Genomic DNA, 19,447 nt, shown 5'->3' on the forward strand with positions numbered 1-19,447 from the left:
TCCAAAGCTGTAGGTTGTATTTGGATGCCAGTAAAGTATACTTTAGTATCATTATTTCAATTCCGAAGATATCTTTAGAAAATGCGATGTCGTATATGTTCTATACCATTGACGGCAGAGACTCGTTAAGATGGCGGCTGGTCGGTAGCTGTGCTGAGAGAGTTTGTACAAATGTACTGATTATTTCATAGTTAACTCAGTCGCCTGCATTTTCTGTCATGTCTTATGTATTATGCATGTGCTTATGATACTTACGTTGATGATATAGTATTTATTGGATTGTATATTTCGTCATATTTAAACCTGTACAGCTTGACCTAGCCTTGATCATTTTCAATACGACAATAGTGCACAATACTGAACATGCTTCCATCGACAGTACACTAGAGAAAGTTCACTCTACTGTCGGTACTACCGTCTTTCTCTTTGTATCTTCTATTACTTGTAAGCATTTCAATGAAGAAAAAAGAGTTCTGGAGTAGCCTAGTGATTAAAGTGTTCGCTTATTACGCTGAAAACCCCAGTTCGAATCCCAACATTGGTACAATGTGTTAAGTACATTTCTGATGTTCCCCACTGCAATATTGCTGGAATGTTGCTAAAAGTGTCACGAAACCTCAGTGACTTTTAACGGGAAACCATTTTCATACGCCTCTAGATTATCTTTTGAACCATTAATCATGCAATTTCATTGGTTTCACATTAATTTCAGACTCGCTGTGCGCATGCGCAGAGCATGTAAAAATATGAACTGGTCAAGTTCCGCTTTCCGCGTACGTTTACCGATAGTGTATACACCCTCTAAAGAAAATGAAATATCAAACCAAATTATGACATAGTTGTATGTCTATTAAAACTTATTTGTATACCTGTATGTACAAAAGACCAGGAGTAGTGAAATAAATAGCTTGATTTATGTCAATAAGTTCTTGTAGAAACACATCTCACCACCACCGTTCTTCCCGCACAACCCCTTCTCAACTACTATCAAAACACAGATTTCTGATTCAGCTGCAACCAAAATAGGACATCAATACCTGGAAAGCATATGTAAATCAATATATTTAGTCAGCTATGAACTGTTGTCACTCATAAATAATTATTATTTAATCATTTTGTTTTGGTAAGCATACAACCAAACCGGAATTTGACCAGTAAATATTTTTACTCACTCTGCGCATGCGCATAGCGAGTCTGAAATTAATGTGAAACCAACGAATAGTGTTTATACTGAGACAGACTGTACCAAAATTTTATTGAGTCCATTTGTCCAGGGCTCTTGGGCACTTTTAAACCAGTGAGTAAACAATTGTTAAATACACTGAAAATTCTTCTTCAATTAACAGTTAATTTTCTTCTGTCCATGTGCCGCCCTAATCAATTCTAAATGTACAAGATGTCCCACAAGCTCTTAACAGCATTAGATACAATATTTGTGCATTACTCAATTACTGTTAATCCCTGGTTTAGTGTTACGCCACTCTTATCAATATACCAGCAATATGATGGTGGTCTGTGGACCACACAATCCAGTGGTCAACAGCATGAGTTTCAATCTATGTAATTGCAGTATAATAACATGTGGTCAACCAGACCTGACCATCCAATGCTGTTTGTTGCCTCTTATGACGAGGGTTACTGAAGATTAATTATGACTCGGACCTTTATGGGTCTACGCACTTACTTAACCTGTTACTAGTGTTAGTAGTGTCTTTTACTAAACTGTACACTTAGATAATGCCTGAAGCTGCATGCCAACCATAGTATGTTACTGAATTTGATCATGATTATGTGTCCTGAAAATCAGAAAATGTGCTGGCATAAATTGTGTGATTTGGTGTTTCTCACATCATTGACATCAGGAAGAAAGAACCCTCTGTCCTCATGGGCAGTGTATCAGCAAAGATAATCCTCCCAATGTTTATGTTCACTTGGTGACCATTAATAACAAATAAAGAGCTTTATGAAATAATGTAATAAAACTTTTTTCCAAATGAATACAGGATCATGTTGTGGAGTTGAAAGAGGTAGACAGTTGATATATGTCTGCAGTAAATGTTTATCATAAAATAAAAAGATTCATTGAAATTAATGAAAATTTGTTGTTTCAGATAGTTTGTGTTAGAGATAGTGGAATAGTGACTCTTTCCCAAAATAATGCTTCAAATGCATTGTCGCTGTATAAACTGCCACTTCATAGAAAATTTTAATCATGATAAGTCTGTGGCAGGTTATGATTTTATGGATTGTGTTGTCAGGCTTGATGATCATGGTGCCATGGTTGATTGTGTTTCATTGTAAAAAGACGGTCTAGTTTTTCAACACTTTCATACAGCTAGAATACTGCCAAGCTTGATATTAAGTAATGTACATAGTATTAATTAGTTGTAGAATGATACTGTTGTTTTCATAGTTTCATGATTTATATTGATTATCAGACATGTTAGAATGCAGATTATTTTTATACTTATACAGTGTTCGTGTTATTGCAGAAACCTGCATTTATTCACACTACAAAATAAACCAAATACACAAAAAATATTTTGCTTGCTTGTTTTGGACACACAGACTCTGATCTACTTAATTGAAAAAAGTACCTTAAAACATCAACTTATAAAGAACCAATACATTTTTAATTGATTTAGGATTGTAATGAAATTTTTTAAAATTTGGACTAAATAATTATTTGCTGTTTCATTTCTGAATGCACTCATACAAAACTTACAGCGAACACTGCTTATAAGAAGAAATATAAAGTTGATCATGTTTTAAATAAGCTTTTGAATAAGCCAAACAGCAGCCTGATTCTCAGGCTCAGATTTTGCCTTTTGCTTGTTGTGAAAGACGAAGCAAACAGGAATTAGACAGGACAGTGCACAATAGATCAGCAGATCATTGCTAACACTGACAGTTTCCAGGAGCGAAAGATGATAAGGATGCAGTATCCTTGTAAGCACAAGACAACATCCTCTCTGGTGCTGTTTGCCAGTCTTAAGAACCGCTCAATTTCCTCTGCAGAGTTGTGCCCCTTAGCAGTGTCAGTGCACAGTGGCATTGTGTTCAACAAGTCCCAGATTTGCCAGGTTGTGAACCATGGTTTTACAGCCCCATGTCAGTGCTCATGGGTAGCAAATATCAGTAATCCATCTCACTGGACTTTCATCCTGGACTAGACTGACTAGCTGTCATTTGATTGAAAATGTGAAGTGCTGTTTTTATTGGTGTAAAATCCAAGTCAATTACTGATGCTGCTGAAGTACTAGAATGAACATTTTTCTGTGATTCCCTTGACCTGTGATACACTAACCTACAACATCTATGCTAACATTATAGTAACAAGCTTATGAATGAAGTACTAACCCTGATTTTCATAGTAACAATGAACAATCCTTTCCAGTTGTAGACGAAGCATGCTATCAGATATGGAAGGTGTTTGAAATGTATGACAATGAGTGATGCATCCAACATGAATTGCCAACCTAGTGGAAGTAGTGGTATGGTCAGTACCACAGTGGCGCCCCCTTCGTCAGGCGCGCCACCTAAACCAAGCATTGCAGACACCATTAGACAAGTGGAAGGTCAGATAGCGGTATGTGGTGACGGGTGGCACTGGTTTCAAACAAACTGTTTTGTTCATTCGTCATCATCATCGTTGTCATGGAATCCAGATCATGAATATTCATGAGTTGGAAGTCATGAAGGAAATCATATCATAGTCATAGTGAACGTTTTTCAGCTCTGTTTTACTGTGTAGATGACAGGGGGACATTGTCGTCTAGTAGTGGTGATGTCTCTTTCTGTGTGTTTTGTTTTGTTTTGTTCATGTATGGTCCTTTTTTTTTATTTTGGTGTGTGTCTGTGATGTTCTGGTTATAATTATGTCAGAAAGGGGGACTAAGCTCATGGACATTTAAAGTTCTAGCAAGTTCTATCCACTGCCCTTGCTCCTAACATGGCTAATGCTTATTTAACATGTGTATCTCCCTAACAATCGATAACGGTTAATAGTATAATACACAGCCATTGTCATGGTTTGACTGTCTTGTGCGGTCAGTGCACCCTGTAGACATTCCCCTTGTATCTTTGTAAATGAGACTTAACAATATTGAGGATAGTCCCCCTTTTCAAAGGATGCATCCTGTGTTTGTGAAAACTAAGCCTAGTTACCATTATGATATGATGGTTAACCAACAACATCGTAGATTAATTTCCAGTCCTTTTTCATCTCTTATAAATTATTAACAATGCTTTACATATATCATTATATCATATGTGTCATGTTTTATTTGAAAAGTTTCCATATATTGAAATGAAAATCAGTGTAACCATGGTAACCACATACTGAACCAAAAAATTATTTGGAAAGTTGAAGCAGTGACAACAGTTTTCCCTAGTAAGCTGAATAAATAAATTGCACCAAAGGGAATCCTTTTTAAGATCATAACAAGTTGTTCAGGTTCTTTTCAGAGATCAAAAATTCCAATATGAGTTGTCAGGCCCATTTCGAAGTTCTCTTCTGAATCAAAAACACCTGTAATGTCCACACATAAATGTTAACTGTCATGTCAATTTTTATTCTTGTAATATTTTGTTCAAGATGTTGTAGTGTAGCAACAATAAGATAATTCATTTCACAATGATTATGAGTGGATTTACATTTCACCTGGAATTTAGAGCATGTGGATCTGATCACCATGCCAACCAAACAACTACTCTAAAGTAGAATCTGATGAATGGAAGGTTGTTGCTATACTATATACATGCCTGGTATGTAATATATATTCAACCATCATGGATGAAGATGTATTTCCAAATAGGTGATAAATCAGTTTTAACAAGAGTTTTGTATGGACACCCAGTGAGAACCCAGTGACTACTGTCACCAATCCAAGGACTGATGAGTGTCCTTGAACTCCTTGTTGACCATGACTCTCCCCCATGTGTTACAGTCCTATGGTCCTGGTCCTCACACTCCACAACAGAAGGAAGAGTTGGCCAAACTCACATCGTACCTCCACCGGGCTAAGCTGGAGCAACAAAAGGTATATCATCGTGTGACGTGTGTTTGATAGGAGCAGGGAACCACAGACGAATTGAAGTAATATGCTCTTCAAAAAATGTACAGGAACCGAAAGTTTCTATTTGGATAGGAAGTGTAAATGTTAACAAAAGTTTCAAGGACAGACATCTTATGAACGCACCACCATTTCCCTCTATTACCACCCCTAAACACAACGCATGATATACACGTGCACAACGCATGATATGCACGTGCACAACGCAGTAGCCTCATGCATGGGGGCCCATTCTTTATTTTGACATCTTTTCAAGACGGTCGAGAAATTACTTTGAACATTAATGTTGACACTCATCTTACATCACACATTTGTTAGTGTTATTTTCTAGTCATTTGTTTTAAAATGGAAATCATATACATGCAAATTACGTGCCATACACCATTGTACACCAATCATCTTTCAAAAGCGACTACATTCCAAATAACTATGGCTGTAGGGAAGTGCAAATGGTGATGGACTCTCAAAACATTCAATAATATCATTTCAACATTGATTGACTCCAATACATCTCCTAAATATTTCTACTTGTAAATAAAAATGAAGTTCCCCTACTTTTTTTGAAGAGCATACATGTGGATATAACAGGCTCAGCAGGCTCTGGTTTACAATGTAGAAAGTGTGGCGTGACTTGTATATCATGTATTGATGACAGTGGTTTGGGGGTTTTAGAATGGCTTTAGAATGTTTCCTTTCCAACAATGTCAGTTATTGACAATTTTGTCTGTGTAACAGTAGTGTTGTAATAAATATCAATATGTCTTTGTAGCATAATGGTAATACCAGTGTGTTCACACAAGTTATTGCAGATGATGAGTAGCAACAAGTTGCCTGACAACTCCCTGGGTCCTGCAACTATCTCCCCAATGATGGCAATCCCCCAATCTGCCCAGAACCTGCGCCCTGCCCCCATGCCAGCCCAGGCAACAACCTCTAACGGAGCCTCTGGGGGTGAAGGTCGTGTGTTGGACAAGCGCCGCCTGCAAGAGCTTGTGAAGGAAGTAGATCCTCTAGAACAGCTGGATGATGATGTTGAAGATGTGAGTCTCGGTTTACTGATCATCATGCTTTAGCTGTATGTATACCACTCTAGCATGACTGATAGTAGTTGGTTAATTATAGTGAGAGTATATTATTACATTATACAGCTCTGATTTTCCTCTACACAATTATACATGTGTTTATGATAATAATAGTAATAGGCCATTTATATAGTGCATAGATCCATGTCGGTGACATGTTCAAAGCGCACAAAATGAAAGGCTCTGGAGTATCTGTTCTTAAAGATTCAGTTCAGAAGTGAGAACAATTCAAGTTTACTTCAAGACATCCATGTTTGGGATTTCACTTTCCTAGTAAAGTACAAATTCTAGTATTGTTTTGGTTGAGTCTCATCTGGAATTTGAACCCAAACCCTAATCGCCATTGGAAGTCACGGTGGCTGAGTAGGCAAGGCAGCTGACTTTGTGTGTTGACATGGTAGTGAGATAGCTAGAAAACATCATCAAGAGGTAACTAGAAGACATGGTAATATTTATTGAGTATTAGTGATAAGATAACGAGTAGACATGGTTGAGAGAAAACTAGTGGGCATGGTAAGGAGAAAACAAAGAGATATGGTAGGGAGATAACTAGATGATACCTCAAGGAGATAACAAGTAGAGAAAGTAATGACATAACAAGTAGACATGGTGAGGAGGTAACAAACTGACATGGTGAGAAGGTAACAAGTAGCCATGGTAAGGAAATAACTAGTAGACATGGTAAGGAGATAACATGTAGACATAGTCGTGAGATAGCTAGAAGACATGCAAAGAGATAACTAGTAGACATGGTAAGGAGTTGACTAGTAGACATGGTAAGGAGGTATCTAGAAGACATGTAAGGATCTACCAAAGTAGATATGGTAAGGAGATGACTAGAAGACATGATAAAGAGATAACAAGGAGACATGGTAAGGAGATAAGAAGTAGACATGGTAAAAAGGTAACAAATAGACATGGATAGGAGATAACAAGTAGACATGATAAGGAGACAACAAGAAGACTTGGTAAGGAGATAACAAGAAGACATGGTAAGGAGATAACGAGTAGACATGATGAGGAGGTAACAATTAGACATGTTAATGAGGTAACTAGTAGACATGATAAATCGAAAACTACTGTTATTATTAATTAGATGGTTGCACAAGTACAGACACATTTCTTTAGCAGGTAGTCTTTGTGGCTGGGTATTTCAACAATAACCTTGATAACCGGAGTAACTTTTGCTGTTTTGCAGGTTCTTCTTCAGATAGCTGATGACTTCATTGAGAATGTGGTCAGTGCCTCATGCCAGATTGCCAAACATCGCAAGTCAAACACACTTGAAGTAAAGGATGTCCAGCTCTATCTAGGTCTGTTGACACATTTTGTCATAAAGGTTGTCACAGAAACTCAGCATAGGTGTATATCAACTTTGATGTCACAATATATGATCCTGATCATAGATGTGTCAGTATCCAACACAGATATTCCTGTAGCTATGTGATGTGGCTGGTGTTGATGTGTGGTGGAGTTGCCTGAAAACCTCCCAGTTGTGATCATGGTAATCTTACTATTTAGCTCATCTTGATGTGTGATATAGATAAGTGATAAAACTGATGTAGTTGTGTGATGAATTTCATATGGCAGTGAGGTATAACTGATGTAGCTGTATGATAAAACTAATGTAACTGTGTGATAAAACTGATGTAGGGTTGTGATAAAACTGATGTAGCTATATTATAACACAGATGTGGGAGTGTTTTGAAACTGATGGAGATGTGAGATAAAACTGATGTGGCTGTACAGTAAAACTGATGTGGCTTTGTGATAAAACTGATCTGGCTGTGTGATGAAAAGGATGTGGTTGTTGGTTAAAACTGATGTAGCTGTGTGATAAAAATGATATGGGTGTATGATGAAACTGATGGAGCAGTGTGATAAAACTCATGTCACAGTGAGGTAAAACTGATGTAGCTGTATGATGAAAACTGATGTAGGTTTGTGATAAAACTGATGTAGCTATATTATAACACTGAAGTGGGCGTGTGATAAAACTGATGGAGCTGTGTGATAAAACCACTGTACCTGTGTGATAAAACCATTGTTGCTGTGTGGTAAAACTGATGTGGCTGTGTGATAAAACCAATGTGGCTTTGTCACAAAACCGATATAGCTGTGTGATAAAACTGATGTGGCTGTGTGACAAAGCTGATGTGGCTGTATGATAAAGTTGTTGTAACAGTGTGATAAAGCTGAAGTGGCTGTGTGATAAAACTGATGTGACTGTATAAAACTTATGTGGCTGTGTCATAAAACTGATGTGGGTGTGTGATTAAAGAGATGTAGCTGTGTGATACAGTTGACATAGCTGTGTGATGTAATGGACACATCTGTATGATATAGCTGGTATGGCTAACATAACAGCTTGATACAACTGAATTATTGGTGAATGCCACATTAAGCAACATTCAATCACCAATCTATTACTAATTCAACATCGTATCCACAGAGAGAAGTTGGAACATGTGGGTGCCTGGATTCGGCTCGGAGGAGATCCGCCCATTCAAGAAGGCAGCTGTAACAGAGGCTCATAAACAGGTGAGGATGCTGAGGAAAATCATTGTTCACTAACTTGAGAATAAAACCAGGATTGCTGGAACAAAAGTGGGATGGCATTGTGCAGAGTTGTGTCCCTTTCCCAAATTTCTCTTTGGAAATGCGCAAGCGAGTTTAGTTTTACACCTCACACATCACTCAGCAGTGTTCCAGCTATATGGCAGCAGTTTGGAATAATCGAGTCAGGACCAGAGAATCCAGTGATAAACAGCATGAGCCTCAATCTAGGCTATTAGGATATGGCGTGTCAATAAGTCATGTTAAACAATAAGAAATTTTTTATGAATTTTTAGTTTCCCCAGGTCATCAGTAATCACTGACGAAGCGAGATCAATCAATTGCCTGATCATTTCATCAATCTATCCAGTACAACATGGCAAACCCAATGTCTTTTGACTAAGGTTAAACCTTTGATATTTTGTTCTCAACATGTCTGTTTCTAAACTCCATTTTCTGTTTCAGAGGATGGCATTGATCCGCAAGACATTGAAGAAGTACTAATCATCTTCACCTTCAGGCCAACCACTGTTGTGTCACCTGTCATCAAGTCCATGTAACAATATCAGGGTCCACCACTCTGTCTCCTCCACTGGTTGGTAGTAGAGACAAGGCCATGGTGCACAAACCAATCTTAGCATGACGACTTTCATCAAAAGTCTCTGTCAAGTATGGGAATTACTATCAACTTAGTGCTAAGATCGCTTTCTTGTTTTAAGGACCTGTACCGTAGTGACTGCTCGAGACTTGCTACAAGGGAATACAGTACCGGGCCCTTATTCTGGAAACGTTCATAGCCCTAACTATTCTTAACTTTCATCGTAGTCAATGTGTCAGGAATGGGTTTAAGAAGTTTGCAGGGCTACAAACGTTCTGAGAATAGCTAGCCAGTGGCCCATTCAAAAAAGTGATCGTATCACTATGACTGTCGCAAGTGTGTGTTAAAGTATAGGTATTAAAATCATTTTTGTGCTACAATCGTTTTGTGGAGCGGTACTCAGATCTGATTCTAAGAACCTAGGAATACATTCATGGCCCCATGGCACAAAGTGATCATAGCAGTAAAGTAGATGGAATTTATCACTCTCCTACCCAAAGTTCCAAGCATCCAGCGTGGTATCTATAACATGGGCGGGCACCAAATTATCATTTGTCACATCTCTTCACAGTCCATCCAAGATATTGCATGTTAATCATCAGTTTCATTTCTTACAAGTCTGTATGTCTAGAGAGAATCATATAAGATAGAATGCTTCACCGTAAGAAAACATCCTGAAGAAAAAATTTCTGTTTGTGTATTTATCCTTTGCTTACAATAGTTGTATGGCTCCAGGTGCTCACATTGATACACTTCGGAGAACTTGCAGTAAAGTAGACAGTACACTTGTAGAAATATATGTTTTGTGATGCACCTCACTGTCGCAGTTGCAGCAGCATATAAATATCGGTATGCAACACACGAGGAATGTGTTAGGAATACATAAGGTTTGGGTGGTCTTATTTCGTAATTGGCACATTTCTTTACAGTCAAGAGGAAGTCTTGTCATGTGATATGAAAATTAGTCCATGGCAACAGTGTTAATACCACATCATCACAGGATTGTGTCTTTAAAAGTATGGAAGGTCGTGTCCACTTATCATTAACCCTAAAACTTCTTTGTTTCTACTGTTTTATTATTAGTTGTATGGACAAACTTGCCGTATGTTTTTCAGGACAAAATAAATAACTATATGCCCTCTTTGGCTGACAATATCCTTACCTCTACTGCAGATGTTTTGTGAATTTGGTTAGATATTTAATAAACCCCTTGATGGAACAAAAGCATAACTCACTTAGTCAGTTTGATACAAGTCTGTAGTAACTTGTGTTCAACTTTTTAAACTGGGAATAATTTTTGTTGTTTACAAACTTGTAACACAACACAATTATGGACTTATTTAAGTACTTGTTTTGAAGGAGTGAAAAATCAGCAATGTTGACATAGCAGGTGTTGACCTCAAGTATGATTTATCGCTGTGCTGTCATACCGATAGGGCGATGGGGTAGCCCAGAGGTTAAAGTGTTCACTCATCGTGCTTAAGACATGGGTTCGATGGACATAATGTGTGAAGCCCATTTCTGATGTCCTCCCCCATCATATTGCTGTTATAATGCAAAAATGGCGTAGAACCAAAGTCTCACAATAACTGTCATTCTGGTATAGTTCTGTATGTTTCTCTAATCAATATCAAATTATGACAGAGTATTCAGGAATATCTTCTCAAGTTATCTCTCTGTCACATGGATCCAGAACTATGTTTTTGGCTATTCATATGGATCCAGAACTATGGTTTTGGCTATTCAAGGAGTTACATGTTGGACACACCCACCTCATATTTATCATTTAATATTGGACTGTATCAGGACTTAACCTTAAACCTATATCAGCATTACAAAATCATTAACTTCAACCATATCAGATATTCCTAAAAATCTTAATCTCAATTATTACTTTACCTGTATTTCATTCAGCCTAGAAAATCTGTAAAATAAGGAATGATATTGGTCAGACATTAATTTAAAGACACATGAAACATTGCAGTATAGTATGGCTGGAAGTATGACAGCAACAGAAATATAACTAATCTGTTTCCATGCTACAGTGCCAAGTATTCAAAGAATCTTAAGGATAACTGTTAGTTGAAATTTGCCATTTTTAGTGGTTTTGCTGTAAGTTGCAATTATAAGGACTTGTGGGATATAGTGTTTTTGTCGTCTTATGTCGGCGTCAAGGTGGTTCCACTCTGCTGATGCGTATATCAGACTGTGACATGGTGGTGTGATGGGTGATGATGATTTTTATGGAGAAGGATTGATCCCCTGAAAAGTTATGTTAATAAGTCTGTCAACAATAAGTCTTTCTCTCCTCTCCCACCCTCATGTCTTATACAAAATCAGTGACCACCTCCATAGTACATGTGTACAAAATTGATGACACCCCCAACCTTCTAGGAACACACCCATCACACACACCTTAGTCACAAGTAGTGAATGGTCTCTAAGTGCTGTGACCTAACAGCAGGGCCACACAAACTCGCTTGTAGACAAACTTGAACTAGCCACATATTCACGGGTAGTAAAGGGGAGAATTGGTTGTTATTTCTTTGTGCTAGTCAGTGAGGGAGAGCTACACATGACCAGGGTATCTTAGGTTCTTGATCGTAAAGGTTGATATGATGGTCATGGGAGGTGTCAGTTTCACTATGGACAACCAAATAGTCATGTGAATATATAGAAAGACTCACAATATCTGTAAATAATGTTGACATTGTAGGGCAAAGTAGATTATTCCTAAATAATATTTGTTTTACAGTCATTAGAATGTTTAGTGACTGAATATTTAGTATGACTTAGCAGAGGTCCATGTAACCATTTTTGTTGAACGATTATACATGGTTTAAGTAGATTGAAATGTTACAGCACAAAAAATGCCCACTGAATCCTCCTTGCTTTGTAGAAGTAGATTGACGTGTATAATTCTTGGTGAAGCTACATTGTGTTACAGATTGTCCATCAACAATAATATCTTTGATTATGATCATGGAAACTATATGTTGTTAGGAGATCTTACTTTCCCGATGTCATTTGCTCTGGGTCATTTCTTTGCATGCTGAGGATATTAGTTTGTTTTTGTCAGCCTGTGGATTAAAATTGTGTATTGTTAAGAAACAAGCTGTACATATTCATTTGCTTTGTTAGTCCTTTCTCTTTTGTATTTTTGATCATATATTTCATGTTAGTGATTTGTGGGGTTGGAAATGTCAGAAGGAAGTGGATTATAATTTCAAACCAATAAGTTGAGATTTTATTTTGAATAATTTGTATAATTTGAAGTTTCAGTTCTACAAGTCAGTTAATGTTAGCATGGAATTCTAACTGTGACAGTTTGGTAAAACATTTCAATTACTCTTCAATGCTGATATTGTTATGCATGACATTCTGTAGTCAGCTCAGAATTGGTCTCAGCGTGAATGTTGAAAGTATGATTGTTAACTTCATCTAACATAATACAGTATTCATATTTTTCTCTTCAAACCCGTTACAGGAGATCATTTGCTAGGTAGGGTAAAGATCTGAAAATATTTATATTGTGCTGGACCAAATAATGTTGAAATCATTTAAGTGTATGAATATACAATGCCATTTATAAAGTGATCAAATGTAACATGTCATATTTGGGATTGCACTTTCTCAGTAAAGTACAAATTATAGTACATTTGTTTGTCAGAGTCCCATCACGGATACAAATCCAAACACAAATTCCATGGTCTAGGCTACCATCTGTCCGAGTTTTATTTTGTAGACGCCATGGCGGCTGAACAGGTTAGGCAGCTGATCATCTGTGGCGATTGGGTGCCTGACTCTGAGGGTGTGGTTTAAATCCTGTAACATACGTTACATTCATTTCAAAGTCCGTGGTCTAGGTTACCAGCTGTCCAAGTTCCATTTTCTGTGGAAGTCACAGTGGCTGAACAGGTGAGGTAGCTGGCTTTATCTGCTGGTAATTAGGTGCCTGACTCTGAGGGTGTGGTTTGAATCCCATAACATATGTTACATTTAAGTTTAACATCCACTGTGAAGCCTGCGTAGAATAGCTTTCACTGCTTCACGTTTGATCATGTGGCGTTAGAATGTCCATGTAAATAGTAGTGTATGGTGTCTGTGTGAGCCCATTACTGTCCACTTGGCCTTAATTTGAAATGAGAATGTTGGACATGGTGGTTGATTGTCAAATTTACTCTGCAGCATGTGATACGTGACTGAAACACCTGAATGAATTTGTAAATAATGACACATGCGATCATGGTATAAATTTACATTTGTACATGTAATATTGTTTTGTCATGTTTATGTCACTTTGGCAAATAGAATGTGTGTCTTACTGTTGCTAAAAACGGCATAAAACCACATTCACGCTCTCTTTGCCAAATAATGGTACAAATGCGTGAGGATATGTTGTACAAAGCAATCTTTGTGCCTCCACTATTGTATTTAAATATGGGCATATCATCAGGGGTAGAACAGGCCTTCAACATCCCATGCTTGCCATAAAAGGCGACTATGCTTGTCGTAAGACTAACAGGATTGGGTGATCAGGCTTGCTGACTTGGTTGCCGTGTGTCATCGATTCCCAGTTGTGCAGATCATGTTGCTGATCACTGGATTGTCTGGTCCAGACTCGATTATTTAAGGACCTCTGCATACAGCTGGAATATTGCTGAGTGCAGCGTTAAAACTAAACTCACTCACTCACTCATCCCAGCACAGAGATGGCTTTTGTGGAACAGCACCCTAAAATGCAGCGTTTCACTGTGGAAATCTCTGGTTGTGGGTACAGATTCCAGATTTTCAGGGTTTTGGTTTCTTGATTTATCAAGACCAATGCATAAATTCTACCCTAGTCATCAAAAACCCTTGAACCATTAAGGATGATTATTGACCTTGACCCATGCATACTAAGGCTGTTACGATACGCTTGCATATTCATTGAATCAGACCGTTGCCCTTCATGAATACAATTTTTTTTTGGCATGGTCACCAGAACCGAATATGAATATTTACATTTTTTTAATGGAGCATGTTTTACTTGAACCCTTATTTCTTTTTTCAAAGGGAGATAAGCAAGTGAGTGAGTGAGTGAGTTTAGTTTTACGCCGCACTCAGCAATATTACAGCTATATGGCGGCGGTCTGTAAATAATCGAGTCTGGACCAGACAATCCAGTGATCAACAACATGAGCATCGATCTGCAGAATTGGGAACCGATGACATGTGTCAACCAAGTCAGCGAGCCTGACCACCCGATCCCGTTAGTCGCCTCTTACGACAAGCTGAGTCGCCTTTTATGGCAAGCATGGGTTGCTGAAGGCCTATTCTACCCCGGGACCTTCACGGGTCAGATAAGCAAGAATGGTATATGTGCTAGCACTGCATTAGTGCAAGTCATCTTAGTTTGCAAAGGCTGCACATTAATATATACTGTTGACTATAACTGTTAGTATATTACATGCCAAATTTGAGTGTCACTGGTTCTTACTTTATGACAACAGTCAACATGGGGGTTCCATATTGTGCATCAATCAATATTGTTTTCATGAATAATTATTATTCATATTCACTTCCCAATATTCGCAATGCACATCATATTCGTCACATTGTGTATTCATTGCATCCCTGATCCGTACACATTACCTAAGACATCAGTGATCATGACAGTAGTGTTAAGTTGAGTGCAATGCATATATACTCTTAAAAAAGTAGGGATGCTTCATTTTTTTTTTTTTGCTTACGATTAAACATATTTAGGAGATTTATCGCAGTCAATCAATGTTGATATATTATTGAATGTTTTGAGAGTGCATCACCATTTGCACTATTTTACAACCATAGTTATTTGGCATGTAGTCGCTTTTGAAAGATGAGTGGTGTATGGCATGTAATTTGCATGTATACGATTTTCAGTTTAAAACAAACGACTAAAAACATACACTAACAAATATATGATGCAAGATGAGAGCCAAAATTAATGTTCTAAGTAATTTCTTGACCTTCTTGACCAAACGTCAAAATCAAGAATGGGACCCCATGCACTACTGTGTTGTGCACGTGCATATCATGCGTTGTGTTTAGGGGTCGTAATAGAGAGAAATGGTGGTGTGTTTGTTAACATTCACACTTCCTATCCAAATTGAAAATTCAGTATCCCCTACTTTTTTTAAGAGTATATCAGGTGACTGCCCAGAAATAAAAGTGCTGCACTTGACATGACATAGGTGTCATTTTGTCCAATCCATAAAGACACACATCAAGATTGGGAAGTTATTTTCAATATGTTTATTGAAAGCTCTCTACATGCATCAAAAGAAAATGCATATACAATATTTGGCTGAGGGTACATCAGTAGGAATCACACTGGCAACATATCTAGTAAAAACATTAGATAAATACTTTTGTAAAAACACAGAATCACAGCCAATATAATAAAATAGGCACATTTTCAATGTTCATAACAATACGACACAGACTGGTGAACTGGTCAGAGCATACTGAGGATAGTGTTTCTGAACATGACATGAAGGAAAGGATCTCATCCAAGTTGTGCATTGTACAAGCTGTAGCTGATCACAGAACAGCCAACATGAGCAGTCTCTTAATAGACAACATGCCAGGAAACATGTTAGGCTCCACCCTTGTTACGATATTGTTGAACAAATTCGGATGAGCGAGTGAGATTAGTTTTATGCTGCTTACAGCAATATCACAGCAAGAGATACCAGAAATGGGCTTCACACATTGTACCCATTTTACCCATTTGTACGTGCTAATGCTTGAACCACTAACCTACTCCACCAACCCCAAAGCTGGACGAATGATAGCAGAAAAAACGTCACATGCATTCACAAGGAATGGCTAAGAAAGGTTTGTTGAACAGAAGTCCTCCAATAGTTCCCCTTTCGTTTAGCACACATCTTGGGGCTTTTTAGTTGTATGGTAGGGAAGGTTGTGATTACCTTTAAAAGTGAGGCTTGGGTAACCCTGTATGCAGAAATATTTATGTTTTGAATCATGTCCTACACGAAAAGAGTGTTTGCATAATGTAACGAGAGACAACATCACAATGATATACAACATCCACTGTAGAACACATACAACTGAGCAAAAACAGTTTTCGGGTGTCATTTTGACATGTGAACAAAATATCTTCCTGTAAACACCTTACTGTAAAACAATACATGTCTACAATTTCATCTTTCAACCTTATGAAACACTGACCTGTGTCCATCTGTCATTACAAGTTACAACTATAGTTAGTCTGCAGTCACTTGAAAGTCTTTTTTTCAATTTGATTGTTATTTGATATAAGAATATGAAACCATCTCTGGCATGAAACTGTTTAGATTATGCAATATCTTACTTTTCAATACAGAAACAATTTAATAATTGATACAATAGATATTTTGTTTGATATTCTGTAGAAACATATAAGATATATAAGAATATGAAACCATCTCTGGCATGAAACTGTTTAGATTATGCAATATCTTACTTTTCAATACAGAAACAATTTAATAATTGATACAATAGATATTTTGTTTGATATTCTGTAGAAACATAGCAAAACTGTAATACTGTTAGTGTAGAAGGCATTAAAAAAAAGTACTGTACATACTTACAATGTTTATATACACACTGAAAATGAACTGGTTCAACAACATAAAAAAAATTCACCTATTATAAAACATGCAATGCCTAATATAATCTGAACAAAGATTTTGATTGTGATTGTGAATTCCAGCAACTAGAATAAACAATATCTTGATTTGGAAAACAAAATCTTCAAAAGCTCCTCTGAAATAAATCACTGAAATCATATCTATAAATCGAAAATAACAGTAAACAGAAGAATGTAGGAACCAAAATTCAATTTCTGAAATTATCACTAAACTTCATATTTCCAAGTCATTTAAAAAAAAGAAAAAAGTAGTACCCCTTGTGTTCCTCAAATACACAAACATATATTTATTTACATCGATGAAATAGTCGCAGTGCTGGCAGCAACCCTGTAGTAACAGACACTAAATATTTCATGAAGTCTCTGTACATCAGAAAAGCATAAAAAATATATTTATGAATAAAGATTTCATAACATTTTCATATATTGCTTCCAGTAAATGTAATTCAGTTTCTTGTACTTTCTCAGTGCATTTAGACTGAGAAGGCATACCCAGATATCAGTATGTAACATATACTCAAAACCAAAAGTAACTGTGAGTTGATAAATGGAGAGACTACTGAACATTCATCATGATGATATCTACAGTCAACAGTTTCACATATTATCTTAAACAGAAGGTTGCCTCTAAGGAAAAGCTTGTTTGCCTACAGTATTAATCATTTTCTGTTGTATCGAACCTCAGATAACTAGAAACATTTACAAAAGTCCCTTCAACTTTGATTTCTGTGTTGGACTATATACAATTTCTCCATTTAGACTGATGAAGATGAATGCTTTCTATGCATAGACATACAATTTACATATTTATCAACCAATATGAACAATAAGCTACTTGTTGAGATATTGTATTCCTACTTGATGTGATTTTGATACAGATACATTTCAATTTTCTGATGTGAAAATATAAATAATTACACCAATCGCCTAAACATGCTCCTAAACATGAGCCTTGAAGAACACAAAATATCAAATTTAAATCTGAAATTTCAAATGAGTTCAATATTGCTTAAATGCTTTGAGAACAAAAAAAATTAAATTCAAATTTAAAATGAGTTTAATATTGCAAAAATGCCTTTAGAACACAGAATACTAAACTGAAAGCTGATAATTCGATTGAGGCTAATTCATTAGAAAAAAAATCTTCCGATAGTATAGAATGAGTCTGCAAGGTGAATGCCATTACATATTATCTCCACAAAGTGGTGTTTTGAGTTGAAGAACTTGATCATTACTTTTGCCTATGAATTCACTGATCTAGTATTGCTGGTGCTTGCTGTGCGGGATGTCTCAGGAATTGAGATAGGCTCTCAGGAAGTTGTTGTAACTGATGCAACCGCCCACGTTCTTGTCATAGTAGGACATGAGATGGAAGAACTCATCCTCTGACAAATTAACGTTAAACTGGCGAAGGACCCTCCGGAATTCCACAGCATCGACCACACCTGTCGCCCCCTCATCCAGCTTCCTGAACGTCCGCCTCATCTCCTTCCAATTGTCTGTTACACAGCTGCGAAGCCGCATCATTGCATCATAGAACCTGTCACTTGCAACACCAGGCTGGATCTGAGACAAATGGTGGAAAGGTTCTTTCAGTGCCTGAAAGTCATTTCATAATAACTGGTATACTGACATCTTAAGTTTGAGGTACTTCTTTAAAGAGAAATTAAAGTGCAGTCTTTCAGAAAAGCTACCATGATTGTATCTATCTTTAGCAAATTCAGGACCTAGATGAATGAGTGTAGAGCATACTGGTTCACGAAATGAAACTAGCCAATACTCAGTAGTGATCTCTGACACACGTGTAGTACTGGAGCCCCACGACTCACACATTGTAACCACTGAATATTCAGTAGTGATCGCTGACACACATGTAATACTAGGGCCCCACAGTTCGCACATTGTGACCATACAATGCTCAGTAGTGATCTCTGACACACGTCATACCAGGGCCCCACAGTTCACACATTGTGACCACCCAATACTCAATAGTGACCTCTGTCATGTATGGGGTACTGGGGGTCCACAGTACATCCAATTAAACCACCAAATACCCATTACTCAACCCAGGAACCCTGCAAGGAATGGACACAAATCCTGCATAAACACATATGCAAGACCATGAGAGCTACATACTGTCATCTTCGGGGGGTGAATCCTCTGCCGTGACAGAAGACTGGAGTTTTCTCTCTGCTTGAGATTCAGCAGGAAGTGTCGCAGAAACTCTGCATAGGAGAATGTGCCGTTTTCCTGAAGGTCAAACTTGGTGACGATCCGGCGGAAGTCCTCTGGTGGCATTTGTACGCCAAAAGCATTCATGATGTCTAAAAACACAAGTTGGATCTGTTCTACAATGGCTCATCTTGCAAATGTGACCTATATCTGATACAGGATGAATGTGCTTTAATGTTTATATCACTGTTACTGCAACAAATAAGTTTCATCTTGTTAGATCAGAAAA

At 37.4% G+C, this 19,447-nt stretch overlaps 2 protein-coding genes across 2 annotated transcripts in view; one reads left to right on the plus strand and one right to left on the minus strand.

Annotated features, from left to right (window-relative positions):
- The first annotated feature begins 102 nt into the window (after positions 1 to 102).
- Positions 103 to 13,585, plus strand: LOC137286995 (transcription initiation factor TFIID subunit 12-like). Its single transcript, XM_067819071.1, has 7 exons — positions 103 to 173; positions 3,398 to 3,589; positions 4,950 to 5,042; positions 5,876 to 6,115; positions 7,356 to 7,470; positions 8,610 to 8,698; positions 9,179 to 13,585. The coding sequence occupies exons 2-7, from the start codon at positions 3,443 to 3,445 to the stop codon at positions 9,215 to 9,217; spliced, it is 723 nt and encodes a 240-aa protein (XP_067675172.1). The 5' UTR covers positions 103 to 173; positions 3,398 to 3,442; the 3' UTR covers positions 9,218 to 13,585.
- Positions 13,586 to 18,159: 4,574 nt separating this feature from the next.
- The window catches only part of LOC137287100 (EF-hand calcium-binding domain-containing protein 6-like), a 37,020-nt gene continuing 35,732 nt past the window's right edge, over positions 18,160 to 19,447 (minus strand). The window contains exons 29-30 of the mRNA XM_067819235.1: positions 19,123 to 19,310; positions 18,160 to 18,585 (exon numbers count right to left, since the gene is read on the minus strand). Of these exons, the coding sequence (XP_067675336.1) occupies positions 18,277 to 18,585; positions 19,123 to 19,310 (497 nt within the window). The 3' untranslated portion in view covers positions 18,160 to 18,276. The remainder of the gene's footprint in view (positions 18,586 to 19,122; positions 19,311 to 19,447) is intronic.

This window comes from Haliotis asinina, chromosome 6, assembly GCF_037392515.1.
Source record: "Haliotis asinina isolate JCU_RB_2024 chromosome 6, JCU_Hal_asi_v2, whole genome shotgun sequence".
Lineage (NCBI taxonomy): Eukaryota > Metazoa > Mollusca > Gastropoda > Lepetellida > Haliotidae > Haliotis > Haliotis asinina.